We start from the raw sequence: 22,218 nt of genomic DNA on the forward strand, positions 1-22,218 counted from the left end.
GACTTCCATTCAGCCTGCCTCTACCCCCAATTCACAATAAAGCATGAATACAGGACTCGAGTAGAGGAAGAAAATAGCTGACTCATCAGAAGACTAGGGAACCCATCTATTTATTTATTTGTTCGTTTTTGAGGCTTGATATCTGTGGTTTTAGAGTGGTAAGGCCCTCCCCTGATAATGAGGGAAGCCCATCTCTGATGTACACTTGCAGTTGACAAAGCTTCCAAGGGCTTTTCTGGCTCTCTGGTCACCCATATGGGCCTATCCAAGGAGCAACTTCCTGACTCCGGTCCTAATTCATAGCCAGTTCAAAAAATGATGCGTCATCCAAAATGTCAGTAATGTTGGGCAGGCTCCACCATAATTTGACTAAGGTTCTAAGTAGAATGTGTTATTTACTCTTCCGAGATTAATGCAGAAAGTCCCACATATAGCCAGACTAGAAAACAGGGAAGCGTCCATCCTAGGGAGAGACTCACCTGCTCCTGAATTCCAGGAGGGCTCCACAGGCTGGTGGTTTGAGGGCATTTTTTTTCTGAGAACAATGTAATGGGCCCCTGGTGGCCTGCAAAGAGCTAACCTGCCTTGTTGGGCAGGAGCTATCACTGAATCACTTTGTTCTTTAATTAACAAATAGTTTTTAATAAACTTTGGTTTGTTCATCTGTAAAGTAGAGAGACTTTGAACAAAAGGATCTCCATGTACCCCTCTTAAGGACACCTTTCCATTACCTTCTCGGAGGTAGAAAGTAGCCATCATCAGCCGCTAACAGGCCAGGCCCCCTTCTCACATAAGATAAATCCTTCTACCTGTCAGATGAAGATCTCTGAAAGAATCACAGGATTGCTAGAATCCTTCCAACCCTGAAATCCTGTTGATCTAGAACTCATATATGAAGTACGTCACCAGTGAGAAACGTACCCATCTCTCTGGCTATTTTACAGGTCTGAGGCCGACTGAGGGAACATTATCTTTTGTGAAAATGTGTCTCTTTGTTTATCCTTCTTGTGGTTCTTGAGGCCTTGCATCTCCTGGTTTCTTTTCCCTTTGAAACCAGCAGCTCCAGGAATTGAAGTGAGAGCCTAGAGCACAGAGCACTGCTGCAGGGCCCTCAGCATCCTTTTTTTTTCTGCCGGAGAGAGAACTCCTGACTTCCCTCCCCACAGAGTGGACGGTGGCAGAGGAGAGAGGAGGAGAAAAGCTTTTCTACTCCTGGTAGTCCAAACACTTGGGTTTCATATTTGCAGAGGGTGGGGACTGGGGAAAGGAGAGCAGCCCAGAGAGCCCTGAACCAGCTGTCTGGAAATGGCTAGTGGTCAGATCTGTACATACTCACCAGTTGTCTGACCCCACTGGGCAGTCGCATCCAGCTGCCTGCCTCAGTTTCCTCCTCGTAAAATGAGGACAGGTGGTGACCCAGTGGACAGAGTACTGAGCCTGAATCTGGCCTTAGACCTTAATCTGTGATCCATCTCCTCACCTGTGAAATGGGAATAATAGTAGCACCTGCCTCAGGATAGTGGTGAAAATTGAATGAGATTGTATTGTAACTCTCTCAGCACTGTGGCTGGCATGTAGAAGGGGTTACATAAATTCAAGTTGCTGATGTGACATAAGATAAAGGCCTTTCAAAACTGTCTCCCCTTTAAGGTATCTCAGCATGCAGCAAAGTGCATTCCAGCGATGGTGTGTCCTGAGCTCACAGAGCAAATCCGGCGTGAGATTGCTGCCTCTCTCCATCAACGAAAGGGGGACTTTGCTTGCTATTTTCTAACAGATCTTGTTACATTCACATTACCTGCAGGTAACTATGAAACCGGAACCTTTCTCTTATATTATTTATCTAATTGTGCTGTGCTGACAATGAAGAGTATCTTTCAAAGAACATTTTCTGGATTATTGCCTTTCTATGGGGGAAGGGGAAGAAAAAAGAAGCCATGTTCTAATCCTTATCCGTTTTACATTTGCAATTTTTTTGTGCTTGTTTGGTTTGTGTAAATAATAAGCCTTTTCGTATGGGGTGGGGTTGGTATTGTTGGTTTGTTTTGTTTTGATTTGATTTTGTTTTTACACAGCCTGCTTTTTACTCTAGCATAAGACAAAGACATTTTCTTGTGTGGTAGCCTGTCATCCATATTTCTCTGTAGAAATAATGAGTCTTAAGGTTGGAGTCATCCATTTTAATTGAATCAATTTTGTAGATGATGCCTTTGAGGCCTCCTGTGGACCTCATGAAAAAAACTTTGATAAATAGTAAAGGGAAGTTTTTATTTCCCTCCTTCTCTTCTTCTGTTTGACCTCACCTCGTGGTTCTGTTTTTTATTAGCTGTTTTCTGCACCAGCTTTCATTTGGAAATTATTGATTGTTTTATTCAGATCAAGATTTGTTTATCCTAAATGTAATGAAATATGTTAGATCCTGGTTAGGATACTATACCATTACTTGAGTAGACAATAGGAGGAGAATCCTTCTGTAAAGTTAGCATTAAAAAAGCTGAGCAAACCAAAAATAAGAATGTTTCTAAAAATTGCTTCTCCCTTTTCATGTGTCGCATTCTCGCTCCACCTTTATTAGTGAAGTAGCTCATTTTTTAGAGCAGTAACACTTTACATTGTCCCCAAGTTCTTTTTTTTTTTTTTTTTTTTTTTTTGGCCAATTGTCATTGAAGTCATCATCAAAGCCCATCATTTCTTTAGAGTAAAGGTTCCTTCTGAGGATTTAAATGTGTTGGGCAGTTTATGGCATAGTTGAAAAGACCAGAGTTTGCAAAGGGTTAAAGGGGGAAGAGGAATTCATTCTTGTCCATTGGAATGACAATTGTCATTGAAGCACCCTTGCAAAATAATAAATTCTTTCCCCAAAGAATGTAAAAACTATTTAATTGCTCCTTAAGGTAAAAAAAAGTAGTAGTTTTAGGTTAACACTAATAATTTATGTAAATTTAATATGAAAAATGACTTCAGTATATTCTTGTATAACTTAGGCCCTAACAGTAGGAATTTATATGAACAACACAATGATTAGATTTTCATTTTATGTTGAGGGTACTAGTTCATTGTGACTTTAAGAAGGGCTGGAATCTGAGTTAGGAGAAGTCTTCTTGCAGAGAGGGCTGAATAGGATACAGTATTATGGATAGTTGACTGCATATGAGAAAGTGGATTTTGGTTATAAGTGTTAGTGATCTTGTGATATAGTGTTGGATTTAGGTACTGAATTTTGACCTTTAAGGAGTGAAAATAAGAAAGAGATGTGAAGCATTTAAATGAAGACTAGAAAGGAAGCGCTCTGTGATGGAATTAAATATAGGCAAGTGATGGTTATGTAAAATGTTTTTTATTCAGCATTTTAAAATGGTATTTTTGATAGCTTACAAAATATAACTATGTTTTTGCTATTGAAAAGCTATCTTGTAACATTGAGTTGAAATGATATTTTAATGGAATTTGGCACCATTATCAAGTAGATTCTTTTCTATAGCATTTCGTTCCCATTTCCACATCTTCCTTCCCTTTTTGTTTCTCATTCTTCCAGATATTGAAGACTTGCCTCCTTCAGTACAAGAAAAATTATTTGATGAAGTTCTTGATAGGGATGTTCAGAAAGGTAAGCAGTGAGGTAATTGTTGTTCATCCTTTGTTTTTGAAGACCATCAGTGACATCATGAGTGAAAATAGCTTTAATTATATTATGTAACCTGTTGCTTTGTTGATAATTGTTAAAGATCAGTGAAATAAATTTTGTATGACACAGATTTTAGGGACTGAGCATTTACCTTTTATGTTTTTAATCACTTAATAAAAACTTTCAGTTTTCAGTTTTTATAACCCTGTGATAGAGTTGTTTGGCGTCTCTATGTTTACAAGAATTATAAAGTACTGTGTCACACTTCTTGCTAAGATAAAGGAAAAAGCAAGCAAATTGGTAAAATAACCATTTTTGAAATTTGACTTGATTTCATCTTCTAGGTCCCAACTGTTAAGTCTTAGTATCATGCTTATACAAAATTTTCTAAGTTGATGAGATTGTGATTTCCTGATTCACTTAATTCTTAAATACCATTTTGCTTTGGGTCCTTTAATATCGTTTTATAATTTGTTTGTGGATTCCGTGATGTTTTGACAATTCAGAAGACTTCCCCCCCCCCCAAACTTTATTTATATGATCTCTAATAAATTATATGCCACTCCATTTCTGATTAGTTATGAATAGGCTTTCTTACTAAAATATTCCTTAATTGCACAGACACAAAATGAGCATGTTTTAAATGCTTCTTAGAGTTAGAAGAAGAATCTCCGATTATAAACTGGTCCTTGGAATTGGCTACTCGCTTGGACAGTAGACTGTATGCACTTTGGAATCGGACTGCAGGGGACTGCTTGTTGGACTCAGTGCTGCAAGCGACATGGGGCATCTATGACAAGGACTCAGTGCTGCGCAAAGCCCTCCATGACAGCCTCCACGACTGCTCGCACTGGTGAGATGGGACACTGCCCTGGCTAAGCTCAGAATAGAATAAAGTTTTGGCTTGGTGTGATGCTTTTTTTAAGAGAAGCTTTATAAAGTATGCCAGTTTGATAATTTTAACATTTTTTTTTTTCACATCTTTGCTTCAAGTTATTAAGTATAGTATTTGAAAGTGACTTTTAAATAATTATCTTTTCCTTACATTGCAAAACATAATATTTACAGACTCTTGATGTCTGTGTTTAACCCTTAAAGATCTGCTACTAGACATTATGAATGTGCCTGCTAATCAACATATTTATTGAGTTTAGACTATATGCCAAGTACTGCACAAGGTAAGATGTAATTGAAGTAGAAGATCATTCCCACCCTAAAAATTGCCCTTTCACCCCTCTGTTAAAAACAATAAAGAAAATTTTAAAGATAATGGTTACGACACATGTATTAGTTAAAAAGCATTGAGGCCAAAAAGATAATGGGTATGACACTTTATTGTTTAAAAAGCATTGAGGGCTTCTTTGTGTCATGAACTGTGTTTATTAGCATTGAGAATACAAAGGAAGGCAAAAACAGCCCCTGACCCTAAGGAGTTTATAGTCAAATTCATTACTTCAGAAGTTCTGTGATTGTCACAACACTTCCTTGCCTCAGTAAAGGCCCTTTTTTGTTCTTAGTTTCTTTGCCCATAAAAAATTCCTCATGGTACAATGGGAAGACAAGAGTATTGTTTATGGAGTCAGAGGACCTGGATTCAAATTTCTCTTTGGATACTCAGACCCTTTGTGACATTAGGCAAGTTGTTCAGTTTCCTCATCTCTAAAATGAGGAGGATGCATGAGATAGCCTTGGACATCCCTTCTGGGTTCTGCCAGCCTTCCAGTGGTGATCCTCTCTGAACTGAATTTGATTTGATTCTTAAATAGTAGGTAGACATTGTTTAGGTGACTCCCATATTTGATGTCACTAGAACTTGTATTTACTTGGGATGGCCATTAAATACTTGGATTCATCTCTATTTCATTATTAGGATTTGGAGGCCTTTAAAAACTTGGGGTCATCTCTATTTTAGCATAAGGATTTGGAATAGGATCTGAGCGCAGAAGTTATAAATAATTACTTATGTTTTTGGTCTGTTTTACATTCAGGTTTTTTTCTTTTTTATTTTTTTGCTATTGTGGGGGAGAGCTATGTATGTGTGTACTACAAATAACTAAGAGTCGTTAAAAATCATCCTCTTGAGTGCCTGAAAAGGGAGAAGAAAGACCATACTATATTGTAAAGAGCTGTATTAGAGTATGCCCCCACCCTCTGGGCTTTTGTGCCCCAGTCATTTGGTGGCTACAAAACTGTTGCCTCTTGTTTCCCAGAGGTAATACCAAGACTTTGATAATAACAGTGGGAAGCCTACTTTTGTGGTCTGCCATGTCCAAGGTGTAGCTGGAGGGATTGCTGGACTTGTCAGTAGGAAGAATGGCTTGAAGCCTAAGCCATGTGTGGGGGGTCCATAGGAAGTGAGCTAGAGAAACATGGAGGACAGCTCAGGGAGGAGAAAGTGCAGGCTAGGTTTGGTTGTTGGGGTAGGGTTAGCCATACTTTATAATACCATGGAACAAGACCTGCCCAACTTAGAAAAAGCGTATCTGATCCCTGAATATGTAAGCTAAGAAGAAGCATCTCAGAACTGGTGGCTTGCTGGCTTGGGAAAAACCTGGTGTAGCAGCATGACTTTAACTTCTTATATTAAACCCCAAACCTCCCTGTTTGTGAGCAGGGGCTGAAAAATCAGACATGCTTTTGATTTTTTTTCCTCAATAGTATTTTATTTTTCCAATGTAAAGAGTTTTCAACATTCATTTTTGTAAGACTTTGTGTTCCAAATTTTTCTCCCTCCTTCCCTTATCTTTTCATCACAAGTCTATTGGAATTTCCTTGAATCACCATTATTGAGAAGAGCCAAGTTCATCGCAGTTGATCATCATATAAATCTTTTTGTTACTATGTACAGTGATGATTTGGTTCTGCTCATTGTGCTCAGCATCAGTTCATGTAAGTCTTTCCAGGATTTTTTTTTTAATGATAATAATAGCTTTTTATTTTTCCAAATACATGCAAAAATAGATTTCAACATTCATCCTTGCAACACTTTGTGTTTCAAATTTTTCTCTTCTTCCCACCCTTGACAGCAAGTAATCTAATATAGGTTAAACATATGTAATTCTTCTAAACATATTTCCACATTTATCATGCTGTGTGAAAAAAATCAGAAGGAAAAAAAAAAACGTGAGAAAGGAAAAGGAAAAAAGAAAAAAAAACCTAAACAATACTCGCCTTTCACAAAGGTGAAAATACTATGCTTTGATCCACATTCAGTCCCTGTAGTTTTCTACACTGGATGTGCATGACTTTTTCCATCACAAGTCTATTAGAACTGCCTTGAATCACCCTATTGTTGAAAAGAGCCACCATAGTTGATCATCACCTACTCTTGTTACTGTGTTTGTTACTCTTGATTCTGCTCACTTCACTCAGCATCAGTTCATGTAAGTCTCTTTAGGCCTTTCTGAAATCAATCTGCTGATCGTTTCTTATAGTACAATAGTATTCCATCATAATCATATGTTTACCACAACTTAGGTGAGGCATTTCCCAGTTGATGTGCATCCCCTTAATTTCCAGTTCTTTTCCACCACAAAAATAGCGGCTATAAATATTTTTGTACATATGGGTCTGTTTCCTTTTTTTTTTTTTTTTTTTTTTTTTTTTTTTAATTTGGGGTACAATCTTAATAGTGATATTGATACGTTAAAGGATATATACATAGTTTTTATAATCCTTTGGGCATAGATCCAAATTGCTCTCCAGAATAATTGGATCATTTCACATCTCCACTAGCACTGCTTTAGTGTCCCAGTTTTCCCACATCCCTTTCGTCATTTGTCATTATCTTTTCCTGTCCTCTTAGTCAATCTAAGAGGTATGAGGTGGTACCTCAGAGTTGAAATACATGCTTTGTAAGCATATTTACATTTGCTTGAGATGTAAGCATTTATTGAAATGTGAACATTAATTGTCAAACAAGGATGAGTGGATCTATGGATTCATGGTAAGAACCAAGACATGAATTCTTAAAAAATGTTCCATTATTTTATTTGCATTGAGTTGTAGCAAGTTTATATTCCTCTCTGAACTTACTTTGAATATTGGGTATCTGAGTTAAGTAGTAGTAGTAGTAATACTGTTTATTTGTTCTGTCCTGACGTATTAGAAAGGAAGATTTAATTCTGAAATTATTAAAATGTGGGTGGATTTTCAAAATGTTCTTAAAATTTTGTCTGATTTTAAGTTACCCGTTTTCTTAAATATAACCTTCCTCTTATTCTACATTGAGAGCTATCTTGTGTAACAAAGCCTTAGAAAGAAAACACTTGGTTCAGTAAAAATAACTATACAGTTTCATTAATTGTCTGATAGAATATGTGCTATTCTAAATTAATAATCACTACTACCACTTCTGCAAAGAAAGGAGAAGTACATTTTCTTTTTTAAAAAATTACCTTTTTGTTTTCATGAATTTGATAAATGCCCACAGACATAAATGTTTCCCTGTACAAAGACAGAAAAGGATAATTGCATATGAATCCCCAAATCTGAATAATGTGTCTCTTTTTTAGTATAACCCTTATCTGAACTTTAGTTACATAGTTTCCTGTGCTGGTTTGTATTTAATTTCAGTAAGTAGTCTTAAGATACTTATATTCTACAGTTTCTTCAATCATTCCCTATTTGATGAGCATTGACTTTGTTCTCACTTCATGGCTTCACTCTGCAATCAGGCTCCTTTAGTTCTTTCTCTCTTAGGTGGGTAACATTTTTCTTCATAAATCCTTTGGAATTGTCTTGGATCATTGTATTGCTGAGAATAGCTAAGTCATATGCATTTGATCATTGAACAGTATTACTGTGTGCAGTAATTTTGAATCAGTTCATGTAAGTCTTTCTGAAATAAGCCTGTTCATTTCTTATGCATTTCTTGGAGCACAATAGTATTTTATCACAATCATATATATATACCACAACTTGGTTTGAGCCATTTCCCCATTGATGTGCATCCCCTCAATTTCCAATTCTTTTCCACCTTAAAAATAGTTGCTATAAATACATTTGTACATATAGATCCTTTTCCTTTTTGTTTTTTATCTCTTTGGGATATAGTCTTAGCAGTGGTATTGCTAGGTTAAAGGATGTAGTCATAGTTTTATAGTCCATTGGGCATAGATCCAAAGTGCTTTTCAAAGTAATTGGGTCAGTTAGTTCACAATTCTACCAGCATTGCTTTAGTGTTCTGGTTTTCCTGTGTCCCCTTCCAATACTTATTATTTTTTGTCATGTTAGTCATTCTGGCAGGTACCTCAGTTGGTATCTCAGAGTTGTTTTAATTTGCATTTTTCTAATCAATAGTAGGTTAGAAAATTGTTGTATGGGACTATAGATAACTTTAGTTTCTTTGTCTGAAAACTGCTTATTCATGTCCTTTAACTATCAATTGGGGGATGCCATTCTTATCAATTTGATTCAATTCTTTATATATTTGAGAATTGGCCTTTATTAGAGAAACTTACTTTAAAACTTTTTTCAGTTATGATTACTGTATATTTCCCTCCATTTTACTTTCTCCCCCATTTATCCTTCTCTTTTTCTTCTTTCACTGTCTCTCTGTAAAAGGATTTTGCCTCCAACTACAACCTTTCCCATTTGCCCTCTCTTCTATTCCTTTCCCCCATCCCCCTTCTCTTATACCCTCTCTTGACCGCTTCCATGTAGGACGAGATAAATTTCTGTATACAACTGCGTGTGTACTCAATTCCATCTTTGAACCATTTCTAATGAAAATAAAGTTCAAGTGTTGAACAATTCCTTTACCCCAAATCTTCCTCTCCACTATAAAAGCTCTGTCACACTTCTTTCCCTCCCCTTTCTCTTAGAACATTCCTTTTTCTCATGTCTTAAATTTGAATCTCTTATATTTTATCCCATCATAATCATCTCAGTATCCATGCCCTCTGTGTATACCCTCTTTTTAATTGTCCTAATAATAATAAAAGTTCTTTGAAGTTACAGGTACCCGCTTTCCGTATAGGAATGTAAATAGTTTATTTAATCTTTTTGAATTCCTTATGATTTCTCTTTTGCCTTTTTATATTTCTTTTGAGTCTTGTATTAGATAGTCAGATTTTCTATTTAGCTCTGGTCTTTGGTCTTTTCATTAGAAGAAATAGGGAAAAACAAGGAGTCCTACCAAATTCCTTGTATGACACAGATATGGGGCTGATACTTAAACCAGGTAGGGTGAAAAACAGAGAAAGAAAATTATAGACTAATTTTCCTAGTGAATATTGCTGCAAAAATCTTAAATAAAATATTAGCAAAGAGATTACAGAAAGTTATCCTCAGGATAATATATCATGACCAAGTAGAATTTATACCAGAAATGTAGGGCTGGTTCAATATTAGGAAAACTATTAGCATAATTGACTATATCCATAACCAAACCAACAAAAATTATATGATTATTTCAATAGTTACGGAAAAAGCATTTGATAAAATCCAACACCCATTCCTATTAAAAACACTAAAAAGTATAGGACTAAATGGAGTTATTCTTAAAGTGATGAGCAGCATTTATTTAAAACCATCAGCAAGCATCATATGTAATGGGGAACCATTCCCAGTAAGATCAGGGATAAAACAAGGTTGCCCACTGTCACCATTGCTATTCAGTATTGTATTAGAAATGTTAGCTTTGGCAATAAGAAAAGAAAAAGAGATAAAGGGAATCAGATATATATTACCAACAAAATCTAGCAGCAAGAGATATACAGAGAAATTCCATTTAAAATAACTATAGTTAATATAAAATATTTGGGAGTCTGTCTGCCAAGGCAAAGTCAAGAACAAAGTCATGAACACAACTACAAAACACTTTTCCACACAAATAAAGTCAGATTCAGTCAATTAGAAAAAATATCAAGTGCTCATGGGTAGGCTGAGCAAATATAATCAAAGTGACAATACTACCTAAATTAATCTACTTAGGGCCATATCAATCAAACTCCCAAAAAATTATTTTACAGATCTAGAAAAAATAATAAAGTTCATCTGAAAGAACAAAAGGTCAAGAATTTCAAGGGAATTAATGGAAAAACAAACAAACAAACAAAAAAAGCTAATGAAGGTGGCCTAGCTGTAGCAGATCTAAAACTATATTATAAAGCAGTGGTCATCAAAACCATTTGGTGTACTGGCTAAGAAGTAGACTAGTCGATCAGTGGAATAGATTAGATTCATAGGACAAAATAGTAATCTAGTGTTTGACAAACTCCCAAACCCCAGCTTTTGGGATAAGAACTCACTATTTGACAAAAACTGCTGGGAAAATTGGAAACTAGTTTGGCAGAAACTAGGCATTGACCCACACCTAACACCATGTATCAAGACAAGTCAAAATGGGTTCATGATTTAAACATAAAGAATGTATTATAAGCAAATTAGAAGAACATAGGATAGTTTATCTCTCAAGAAGAACTGGAGCTCATTATTAAACACCAAATAGATAATTTTGATTATACTAAATTAAAAAGTTTTTGTACAACAAAAAATAATGCAGACAGGATTAGAAGGGATGCAATAAAGTGGGAAAACATTTTTATATTCAAGGGTTCTAATATAGGCCTCATTTCTAAAATTCTAGAGAATTTACTCAATTTATAAAAATTCAAGCCATTCTCCAATAAATGGCAAAGGATATGAATAGATAATTTTCAGATGAAGAAATTGAAACCATTTATAGTCATATGAAAAGGTGCTCTACATCACTATTGATCAGAGAAATGCAAATTAAGACAACTCTGAGATACCACTACACACCTGTCAGATTGGCTAAGATAACAGGAAAAGATAATGATGAATACTGGAGGGAATGTGGGAAAATTGGGACATTAATTCATTGTTGGTGGAGTTTGAAAAGATCCATTCTGGAGAGCAATTTAGAATTATGCCCAACGGGCTATCAAACTGTGCGTTGCCTTTGATCCAGCAGTGTCTTTATTGGGACTGTATTCCAAAGAGATCATAAAAATGTTTGTGGTAGCCCTTTTTGTAGTGGTAAGAAACTGAGTGGATGCCCATCAGTTGAAAAATGGCTGAATAAGTTATGGTATATGAATGTTACGGAATATTATTGTTCTATAAGAAATGCTCAGCAGGATGATTTCTGAGGCCTAGAGATACTTAAATGAACTGATGCTAAATGAAATAAGCAGAATCAGGAGATCATGGCACACGGCAACAAGATTATGCGATGATCAATTCCAATGGATGTGGCTCTTTTCAAGAAATGAGATGATTCAGAACAGTTCCAGTGATCTTTTGAAGGGAGAACTATCTACACCCAGAGAGAGGATTATGGAAACCGAGTGTGGATCTCAACATTTTTTTTTCCCTTTTTGATCTGATTTTTCTTCTGCATCAAGATAATTATATAAATGTGAATGCCTGGGTTTAACATATATTTTTACTATGTTTAACATATATTGTATTACTTGCCATCAGGAGAAGGGGGGAATGACCTGGCGGTAAAAATTGGAACAGAAGGTTTTGCAAGGGTCAGTATTGAAAAATTATCTTTGCATATGTTGTGAAAATAGAAAACTTCAATAAAAAAAAAAAAAAAAGGAATGGTTGAAAGTTTTTTTTTTTTTTTTTTTTTTTTTTATTATTAAATAAACATTTCCCCTCTCCCCCATTCCCAAAAAGGGATTATAGCCAGTTTTGCAGGATAGATGATTCTTGGTTGTAATCCTAGCTTCTTGATCTCCCTGAATATCATATTTCAAGTCCATTGATCCTTTAATGATGATGTTGTGTAATGGTTTTTCAGTTGTGTCTGATTCTTTGTGACCCCATTTGAGGTTTTCTTGGCAAAGATACTTGGAGTGCTTTGCCATTTCTCTCCTCCCTCCCTCCTCCCCACCCCCAACTCGTTTTATAGATGAGGAACTGAGACAAGCAGGATTGATTGACTTGCCTAGGGTCATATATAGTAGTATGTATCTGAGTCCAGATTTATATTCAGAGACGTGCTGCTTCTTGAGACCAGCCCTACATTCTATTTATTGTTCCCCCATTTGTCCTGATCCTTTTAAATATAGAAGCTGCTAAATCTTATTTTATCCTGATTGTTACCTCACAGTATTTAAATTGCTTCTTTTAGGCAACTTGCAGTTTTTCTCTTTGATTCTCTGATAATATACCTGGGAATCTTCATTTTAAGATCTTTTTCAGGAGGTGGTTGGGGGATTCTTTCAACTTCTATTTTATTCTTTCATTATTGGATATTGGGGCAATTTTCATTGTTAATTTATCAAAATATAATTTCTAGGGTTTTTTTATTATAGCTTTCAGGTAGTACAATGATTTTTAATATTCTCTCTCCTTTATCTGTTTTGCACACGGTTTTACATAAAATACACATTTTCTTTTATTTTTTCATTCTTTTGCCTTTTGTTTTGTTTCTTGATGTCTCATGGAGTCATTGGCTTCTACTTGTCCATTCTTAAGGAATTATTTTCTTCAGTGAACTTTTCCATTTTCCCATTTATGCTTTTTAAGGAGTTCTTTTCTTCAGTGAATTTTTGTATATCTTTTTCCATTTGTAATATTCAGCTTTTTAAAAAGTTTCTCTTCTCTTCAGTAGATTTTTGTGCATTTTTTATATATTTTTTTAAACCTTTATAGCTTTTTAATTTACAAAAAATATGCATGGGTAATTTTTCAACACTGACCCTTGCAAAACCTTCTGTTCCAAATTTTCTCCTCCTTCCTCCCAACCCCTCCCCTAGAATGGCAGGTATTCTAATACATGTTAAAATATGCTAATTCCGATCCAGCAGTTATCTTTACTGCACAAGAAAAAGTGGATCTTGAAAGGAAAAAAAAAAGAATCTGAGAGGGAAAACAAAAATGCAAGCAAACAACAACAGAAAGAGTAAAAATGCTATGTTATGGTCCACACTCAGTTCCCACAGTCCTCTCCCTGGGTGTAGATGGCTCTCTTTATTACTGAACAATTGGAACTGGTCTGAATCAGTTCATTGTCAAAGAGAACATTATACATGGCAAACAATAACAGAGAGTGAAAATGCTATGTTGTAGTCCACACTCATTTCCCATAGTTCTCTCTCTGGGTATAGCTGACTCTCTTCATTACTGAACAATTGGAACTGGTTTGAATCATCTCATTGTTGAAGAGAGCCATGTCAGAATTGATCATCGTATAGTCTTGTTGTTGCCATGTATAATGATCTCCTGGTTCTGCTTGCTTCACTTAGCATTAGTTCATGCAAGTCTTTCCAGGCCTTTTTGAAATCCTCCTGCTGGTCATTTCTTACAGAACAATAATATTTCATAACGTTCATATGCCATAATTTATTCAGCCATTCTCCAACTGATGAGCATCCCCTCAGTTTCCTGTTCCTTTCCATTACAAAAGGGGCTGCCACAAATATTTTTGCACATGTGGGTCCCTTTCCCTCCTTTATGATCTCTTTAGGATACAAACACTGCTGGCACTAAAATGCTGTATCTTGAACTTTTAATACAAATTTTCATTTTCTCATTAGTTTGAAAGTATTCAGATGTATCTGCATACTTTAACTAATAAGGCAACTCTTATTGAAAAAAATTAGTTTATATAAGAATAAAACCTGTGTTATTGAAATACTAAGGCTGCTATTTGGTTAAATTATGATTTACTGTAGACTAGAAGGAACCCATTTCTTTTTCATCTTAGTTTTTCATTATAGACAGCATCATTCTTGAAAACAAGTATTTACTTTTTGGTCACTTTGGGATGATCTATAGAAGAAACAGTTTTGTGAAAAGTGTCATGTAGAAAGATAAACGGTTGGAAATCAGCTTGTAAATTCTGCTGCTCAGCCCTACTAATTGCCTTAGGGTTAAATGAAATTTTTAGATGTTACCAGCCAGACTTGAAGAAAGGAGCTTATGAACTTGATAATGTCAAGGGCTTTTTCAGTTTTGACTCTACCCTTTAGCACAAAGTATCTTGAACTTCACAAGTGTTGGTCTGAAATTAAAAAGAGTTGTTTTAATTTGACTCAGTACACTTTTTCTATTAAATTAAGTGATTTGATATCATTGTAGTCTTAGAGAAATTTTTTTTAAACTTCAAAAAAAAATTACAAGGAAATTATTTTGGGCATTGCTGTTATTGTTTGAGAAATAGGTGCTGGTATTTCCTAATTGTTTTGGCAAGGCTGGTGAACTGATACAAGAAATGTGGTTTGGGTAGCAAATAGCTCCCGATCCAGAGGGGCACTCTGGACTTTTCTTTGGTCAAAGATTAGTTAGCAGCTATTTACTTTTTGACTGGGCCTGTGGGATTTGATTTGAATTCCAAATTTGAGTTTGAGTTCCTTTTACCAGTACAGAGCAATCCACTGCATTTTAAAGAGAGTTGCCTATGGGTTAAGTGAGTGACATTATCAGGGTCAGAAAAATAGATTCTGAGGACTTCTCTGTCTGCTGCATCCTGCTCCTAATATCATGATTCGGCAGAATTGCTTTAGAGAGAGTGAAATTCTGAATGAAAACCTTTCTGGGGAGTGAGTCAGACAGCTGACTTTGAGCAGTCCAGATGACCCAGAGGCAACACTGGTGGATTGAGGGAGTTTCACCATTTGCAAAATGGGGATGATACTAATTCTTAGGGTGACAAACTCCAAGGGACCCTAGAAACAGGAACTACTTTTATTGAAGAGGACAGTTTAGATTGGCTCAACTTCATCTGCAGCTTCACCCTAGTTCCTTGAAGTGTTGTGAATGTTAATATGTGAAATGACTACAGTTTTTCTTTTTAAAAGCTTTGTTCACTGTTTTAGGTTTTATACACGTTGGAAAGAGTGGGAGTCGTGGTATTCTCAGAGCTTTGGTTTACATTTTTCCCTCAGAGAAGAACAGTGGCAGGAAGATTGGGCATTTATCCTCTCTCTTGCTAGTCAGGTAAGAACACTTGGGGCCAGACGCCTTCCCCTTGCCCTTGCATGTTGTTATGGATATTAGTGGTGCTGTCCAGAGTCTGAAGGATCTGAGTTCAATTGGATATCTCTGGGCAAGTTACCTCATCTCTCTCAGCCTCGGTCTCTCCACCTGTAAGATGGGGATGAAAATAAGAGTACCTGGCTCTGGGTGGTGGTAACAAACAAATTATATAATAATTGTGAATAGTAAGCATTGTTTAACTGAGAGCTACTATTATGATGTGAATACGAACAAATCCATGGCAAGGTTCTTGCCCAGAGCAGAGAGTGATTGCAGAGATGTCGAACTGGTGAATGAAGTACCAAGGTTCTAGTCTCCCAATCTGGAAATTCTCGGTGGGGATGGGGCTGGTTCTATTTGTTTCAGGCTTTTGTTTTTTGGAGTATGGGAGAAAGGAGGTACAGATGCCTTTTGTTTGTTTATTTATTTATTTTTTTTAAAAGAAAGTCCTGCAGAAATGAATGATGTAATGGGTACAACCTGAAATGTCTTTTTTTTTTTTTTTTTTTAAACCAAACTTGCTGCAGTTTTTATTGGAACCCTTCTATTTTAGCTCTTCAGAAAGAATTTCATTAAAAATTTTTTTTTTTATTATTTCCTTTTAGTTTAACAGCAATTGTTTTAAAATCATCCAACACAGTGACCATAATTGATGATAATGTGTATATATAATGTTCCACACCAGTAGCCTCTCTCTCCCTTCTTCTGACTCCATGTGGAACATTTCCTCATACTTTTTCTGGGTTCAGGATTATGATAATCTTACAGTAAAAAATACTGCTTTTTGGCTTTCTTGCAGAGTAGTTTTAGAGTTGTAGAATCTTTCCCCCTCTAAGACATTACACTATATTAATTTGAAATCCTGTCACGCCCATTTTTAAGTGAGAGTCACAAAACTCTCATCTGTGCATTGGAGAAAAGACTCAAATAGCACATCATGCCAGTGGGAATTTTGTGCCAGATATAAATAAGAATTAGTGGCATGCGTTGGAAACCATTTCTGCAGCGTGATTTGTATCTTAGGTGCCTTTATCTTGAAAGAGAACCCTTTAATTGATCTTTAGCATTAGAGAAAGCAGGTCCCTTGTAGCCTCTGAAGATTGCTGGGCTAGTTTGTGATGTCTGCTTTAGCTGTTGTAGTCTGTATCGAAAGACCCAATCTCTAAACCTCAGTGGCTTCAGGTTCTCCCATTGTGTTTCCTTTCCTTTGCCTGGTTTGCTCCTAAAACCTGAAAGGAGAAATTGTTCTTCTTTGTGTTTTGCATAGCCTGGAGCAAGTTTGGAGCAGACACACATTTTTGTACTTGCACATATTCTTAGACGACCAATTATAGTTTATGGAGTAAAATATTATAAGAGTTTCCGAGGAGAAACTTTAGGATATACCCGTTTTCAAGGTAAGCCATTTGGTCATATTGTATTGTTATACTGTCATTTGGGGCCCAATGCAATTTCTTACTTGTCACATTCTTACATATTGATGGATGGTGGGAAGGTCTCACAGCTTGCTTTTCCTTTATTCCCCCAAATTTGGAGTAGATTATGGTGAAAGAAAAGTTCTAAGGGTACTTTACTTGGACTCTTGATAGCATGAATTGAAATAGATTGAAGATGTGGGAGTGGGAGTAATGAATGACCTCATGGGGATGACCAGGTTTACATTTGAAGCGACTCTTGCTCATTTGGCTGGAGGGTAGACGGTTCTTCCCAAAGTACTTCTGACTGTCACTTTTCCCCTAGGTGTGTATTTGCCTCTGCTCTGGGAACAGAGTTTCTGTTGGAAAAGTCCCATTGCTCTGGGCTACACGCGGGGCCATTTCTCGGCCCTGGTTGCCATGGAGAACGATGGCTATGGCAATCGAGGTGCTGGTGCTAACTTGAACACAGATGACGATGTGACCATCACTTTTTTACCTTTGGTAGATAGCGAAAGGAAGCTATTGCACATCCATTTTCTCTCTGCTCAAGAGGTAAGAAGCCGTTTGGTGAACCCGGGGGGCGTCCCACTTTGGGCTGAGTTTAGGAACGGATCCTCCACTGCTACCCCAGCTCCCGGGCTCCATGTAAAGTCAGGGCCTTTCTCCACATAGAGGCCGCCCTTCCTGCGGTTCTCGTGCCTGCTCAGAGTAGTCTGCCCGGGGGTCCTTGAGTCGGAGGCGTGATACCAGAGATGGCAGCGAGCGGTCAGACTGTGGAGCTGACACCATTGCCTGAAGTTTGCTTCGATCACCTGCCTTCTGTGCCCCGAATATCTATTAGGCTTCCTAGTATCGACAGGTCTTTTGGAAGCATAAAATCTCCATGACAAATTGGAACACATTTGTCTTCCCTCTCTGGCCTTCTTAAGTCATTTTTGCCTTGCACAGAAAGTAGTATAACTGCATAAAATTTAAAATGTGAAAATACTCTCATAGTCTGTGTGCCACAGGCTCACGCTCTCTCACACGCACATATACACTCACACATGTGCACAGACATGCACACACACTGACACACACTTGCACTCACACATGCACACACTCTTGCTTTGCCGTTCCCCAGTGGGTGCCCCAGTAGTGACAGTGACAGGCTCTGAGAACATCCTCTGTGCCCTTGATCTCAGCGCTGGTTTCTGCCTTCTCTCTTCCCCTCTCAAAGCTCGGCAATGAAGAGCAGCAAGAAAAGTTGCTTCGTGAATGGCTGGACTGCTGTGTCACGGAGGGTGGGGTGCTCGTGGCCATGCAGAAGAGCTCCCGCCGGCGCAATCACCCCCTGGTCACCCAGATGGTGGAGAAGTGGCTTGACCGCTACAGACAGATCCGCCCTTGCACGTCCCTGTCAGATGGAGAGGAAGACGAAGATGAGGAAGACGAGTGAGGTGGTGGGGAGGGAGCTGTTGGTGCCACGGGGTCGGTGAATGCCCCAAGGTTGGGGTCGCGCTGCAAGCAGTCGGTCACTACAGGACGAACGAGCGGCTGGCAGACACCTGCTGTCCCAGGGATTTTCTGATCCATACACCAGGGAGAGAACACAAGTGCTCATCTGCTGTGCGAACAGAGAACTCTGGTTGGACTACAGTTTGTAAAAAGCTAATTTTATTATCAAGACAGAACATTTTGTTTTTTTCCTTTCAAATTGTAAATCTGTCTATAAATGTACCGCATGTGGTTGTGTAAGAAGTTGTGTAATAGGAAAAGTTGTACCAGCATCTTCAAATGATTGAGAAATTTTTATTCAGTGAGGGCACTTAACAAAGCACATATTGGATGGCTATTTGGTCTTTTTGAAATTTCCTTTTAAGGTAGAATTGATGGTCTACATCACTTTTTAAATATTCTGACACATTAAAAGACCATTTTGTGTTGTTCTGCTGGTGCCACAGTCAGATAATAGGAGGATTTTTTTGTTCACACAGATTACCCACGGCAAAAGTTTATCGGATTTTTTTTTTTTTTAAGTTCCTCCGGTGCCCAGTATAATAAACATAAAATCTTAACAAACTGTGGAAGAAAAGCCAAATTCCTCATGGACTGAACTTGATAGAATATTCTTCCCTTATTTTGAAGCCTCTAGCTTTCCATTAATTCATTGTTTTCATTTTTCTGAAGGATTTTTTTTTTCCCTTTCTGTCTACAGTACTTATTTATTTTTTTGGAATAGTGACCTAAAATTAGGGTTCTTATTCCAAATATCTGGCAAAGTCCAGTCATTGAATTGACTCATCCCTGGACATTAGACAAGCACTTGGGATGTAGCCAAGGCAGTGATGGGCTGTGGGCCATTGTGTACCCAATGAATTGTGTGAAGTTTGCTAACTCAGACTTGATTGAGAATTTCCTGCCTCTTAGGTTGTCACTGTAAATGCACAGCAGAGCATTTTTTAAGCTGGCGTGATTCTTACTGTCTTACCCTTTGGGGCTCTAAGGTAAATCCTGTTAGAAATGGGGGCCTGCCTTTGTCTGGGCAGGTGGGGACACTGTTGACAGTTCAGAATAAAGATTTTACAAAGAGTCAGATGGTTGAAATGCACTGTATGATGAATTTCTCAGTAGAGACCTCTGGGATGTTCTTGCATGTTGATTGATGTGCCATTCCTTTTTAACTTTTCTTTTAAGTATAAGTTCGAAGCATATTCTTTAGTAGAAAACCCTTGTAAATGACTGACACTTTTTAGCTGTATAATTGGTAACGGGGTCAAGTTTTATTCCCAGACAGCTGCAAAGGTTAGTGTTATGAGCATTTTGAAAATTGGGTGGTAGAGTGGGTGATTATAGAAGATCTTTGTTTTGAGATTTGAATTGGGAAAGAAGTCTCCTAGTAAAGTCCTCCTCCTTCCCTGAATTCCATAGCTGAAGGCTGTGAAAACCCTCAAGAATTTGTTATTTAGAAGGTGTTGAAATGGGCACAGCTTCTAGGTCCTATCGACAAAACCCCCAAGTTGCAAAACTTACTCCTGTCGTGCTGGGGGTCGTGTTTGCAGCCCCCAACCCCATCCTTTTCAGAAGTCACTACGGTTTTTCCCAACTGAAACGTCGTGTTCGTTCACGTGTCTGAGAAGTCTCTTTTGGTGCTTGCTAAAATCCCAGGCAGAGTGACGTAGGTTTCTGTGTGGGACTTGTGTGGCTTATCCAAAGTTAGAAAGACACGGGCACGGGACAGATTCTACTCAGTGTCCGCTCTTTCCCTCTGAAATGGAAAGGATTGGTTTTCTTACAAAACAGTCTTAATATGTAACATTACCAATGGATTATGCTTTCTCTTCTACAGTAAGCTATTAGAATTGGTGATCAAAGAAAGCATTTTCTTTATTCTAAGGACCTCATTAGACCTTTTTTCCTCAGTAGGATCAGTGTTCCTTATCTAGGAAATAGATACCGAATGTGACACTTAAATGGTGTTATCCTTCTGGAGGCAGACATCCTTCCCGACACTCTCTTTGTTGGAAGCAGAGACTACCCTCCAAATTGGAGATGCCAGAAATAAAAAATTTTGAGAAAAACCACTGTGTTATCACTGTAGTTATACACTCCGACCTACCAAGGAGAAGTTAGGTATAACTCATCTATCCTCTCATCAGTAAGGCTTGGCAGATTGGCTCTGCGGGCTTTTCTGCTCGAGTCCAGCCGTTTACTATTTTATTACAGATTAATGACCCTAAAAATATAGCTAGCATTGCTAGTACATGTTAAGAGATTTCCCTATGGGAATAATTGCTGGCTCTACTGTTCCATGCTTCTAGCTTGTTATGGGGCTTTTAGATGGTTCCACAGTAGGTTGGCTTATTCTGAGCAAAATGTTTATTTTGAAACAATGAAATCTTCAGTAAATGAAAATGAACCCTGTGGGCAAATGACATTTATGCTAAATAGCTTCTTTCTGACAACCACAATTTCCAGGATGAGCTTTTTAACTTTGTAAGATGTGCGCTCTCTTTGTCACATCCTCAGGGGCCACTGTACAGAACTACTCCCGGTCGGTTCATCTCCCCACTCCCCCCCATCCCAGCCCCACCCATCCTCGAGCTTTAAGACTTAGGGTCTTTGGCCACTGAAGTTGGACCTGGCCTTGGAGAGGTGGTGTAGGGGCTTGGGAGATGCAGTCAATCAGTCAGCACTGCCAGGGAAGTTACCAAATCTATGGCAAAGGGGGTGCCCGTACTGCTTATTTGAGACCGACCAAGAGGAGATTATTCATGACAACCCAATCAGGTCGTTCCCCTGTACCACCAAGTAGGAGGGGCCTCAGTTCAGCTGGTAGTCGGTATTTCCTATTCTTTTAGGGGCTTCATTCAGTGTTACTTTTCAGGAAATGATCTGTGCTTGTCCCAGTGTTACAGATTTCCTTTGGAAATTAACTGCCACAGTAGCATATATTGTCAAGGACTTTGAAATTGTGTCTTTGTATTTGTATTATGGATGTTACATTACAACCCCAGCTTTAAAGTGAGTTTAGACCACCAGGATGACTTTTCCTTGATTTTAACTTTACATGTTGCAAAATGTTTCTTTTGGGGGAGAAGCACATTTTCAAAAAAAAAAAAAAAAAAAAAAAGTGTAATGAAGGGAAGGCACTAAAGGTACTCGAGGTCACTATCTAGGAAGTCATTCGCATAAACCATTCAATCAATCAATGCCATATTGCTTCCCTAAAGTATAGAAATCAGTCTTCCTGGAAGAAAAAAAGGCCACAAATAGATCTTAAGTCATTTTGATAATAATAAATGGTGGATGATAAAGTACTTTTTTTCATGTCTCTGAATTCTAATCTGTAAATTTAGTAATTCCCCCCCCCCCAAAAAAAAAAAAAGACAACCCTCTTTTGTGTTAATGCTTTACAAAAGGTTGATTTGGGGCAGATTTTATAATCAAAAGCTGAAACTTATGAATATTTAATGCTAAAATACCTTGAAGATTACCAGTCAATAGCACAGAAGTTAAAGAAGGTAATTTCAATACTTGAAGTTCAATTTCAATATTTCCAAACAAGCGCTTAATTTTACAGCAAACCAGTTAATTCTGTTTTTAATCATCTGTATAGAAAACTCTGTGAGGTCTTACTGAGCCTTGTTCAGTCTGTCCTCCATCCTGACAGCTGATTCCAACAGTGACGGATGGCACCAAGATAACATGGTGAGCATCAGTCATCGTAATGGC

At 37.6% G+C, this 22,218-nt stretch overlaps 1 protein-coding gene across 2 annotated transcripts in view; it reads left to right on the top strand.

Moving 5' to 3' along the window:
• The window catches only part of ZRANB1 (zinc finger RANBP2-type containing 1), a 93,826-nt gene extending 72,209 nt beyond the window's left edge, over positions 1-21,617 (top strand). Inside the window, exons 4-10 of one of the 2 annotated variants that reach the window (XM_031957003.1) lie at positions 1,651-1,804; positions 3,536-3,607; positions 4,280-4,478; positions 15,427-15,547; positions 16,854-16,983; positions 17,327-17,556; positions 18,224-18,442. In XM_031957003.1, the coding sequence (XP_031812863.1) occupies positions 1,651-1,804; positions 3,536-3,607; positions 4,280-4,478; positions 15,427-15,547; positions 16,854-16,983; positions 17,327-17,556; positions 18,224-18,442 (1,125 nt within the window). Of the gene's footprint in view, positions 1-1,650; positions 1,805-3,535; positions 3,608-4,279; positions 4,479-15,426; positions 15,548-16,853; positions 16,984-17,326; positions 17,557-18,223 lie in introns of both variants that reach the window. The other variant, XM_003755006.4, reaches the window with a different exon arrangement.
• Positions 21,618-22,218: the final 601 nt, after the last annotated feature.

This window comes from Sarcophilus harrisii, chromosome 2, assembly GCF_902635505.1.
Source record: "Sarcophilus harrisii chromosome 2, mSarHar1.11, whole genome shotgun sequence".
NCBI classification, from domain to species: domain Eukaryota; kingdom Metazoa; phylum Chordata; class Mammalia; order Dasyuromorphia; family Dasyuridae; genus Sarcophilus; species Sarcophilus harrisii.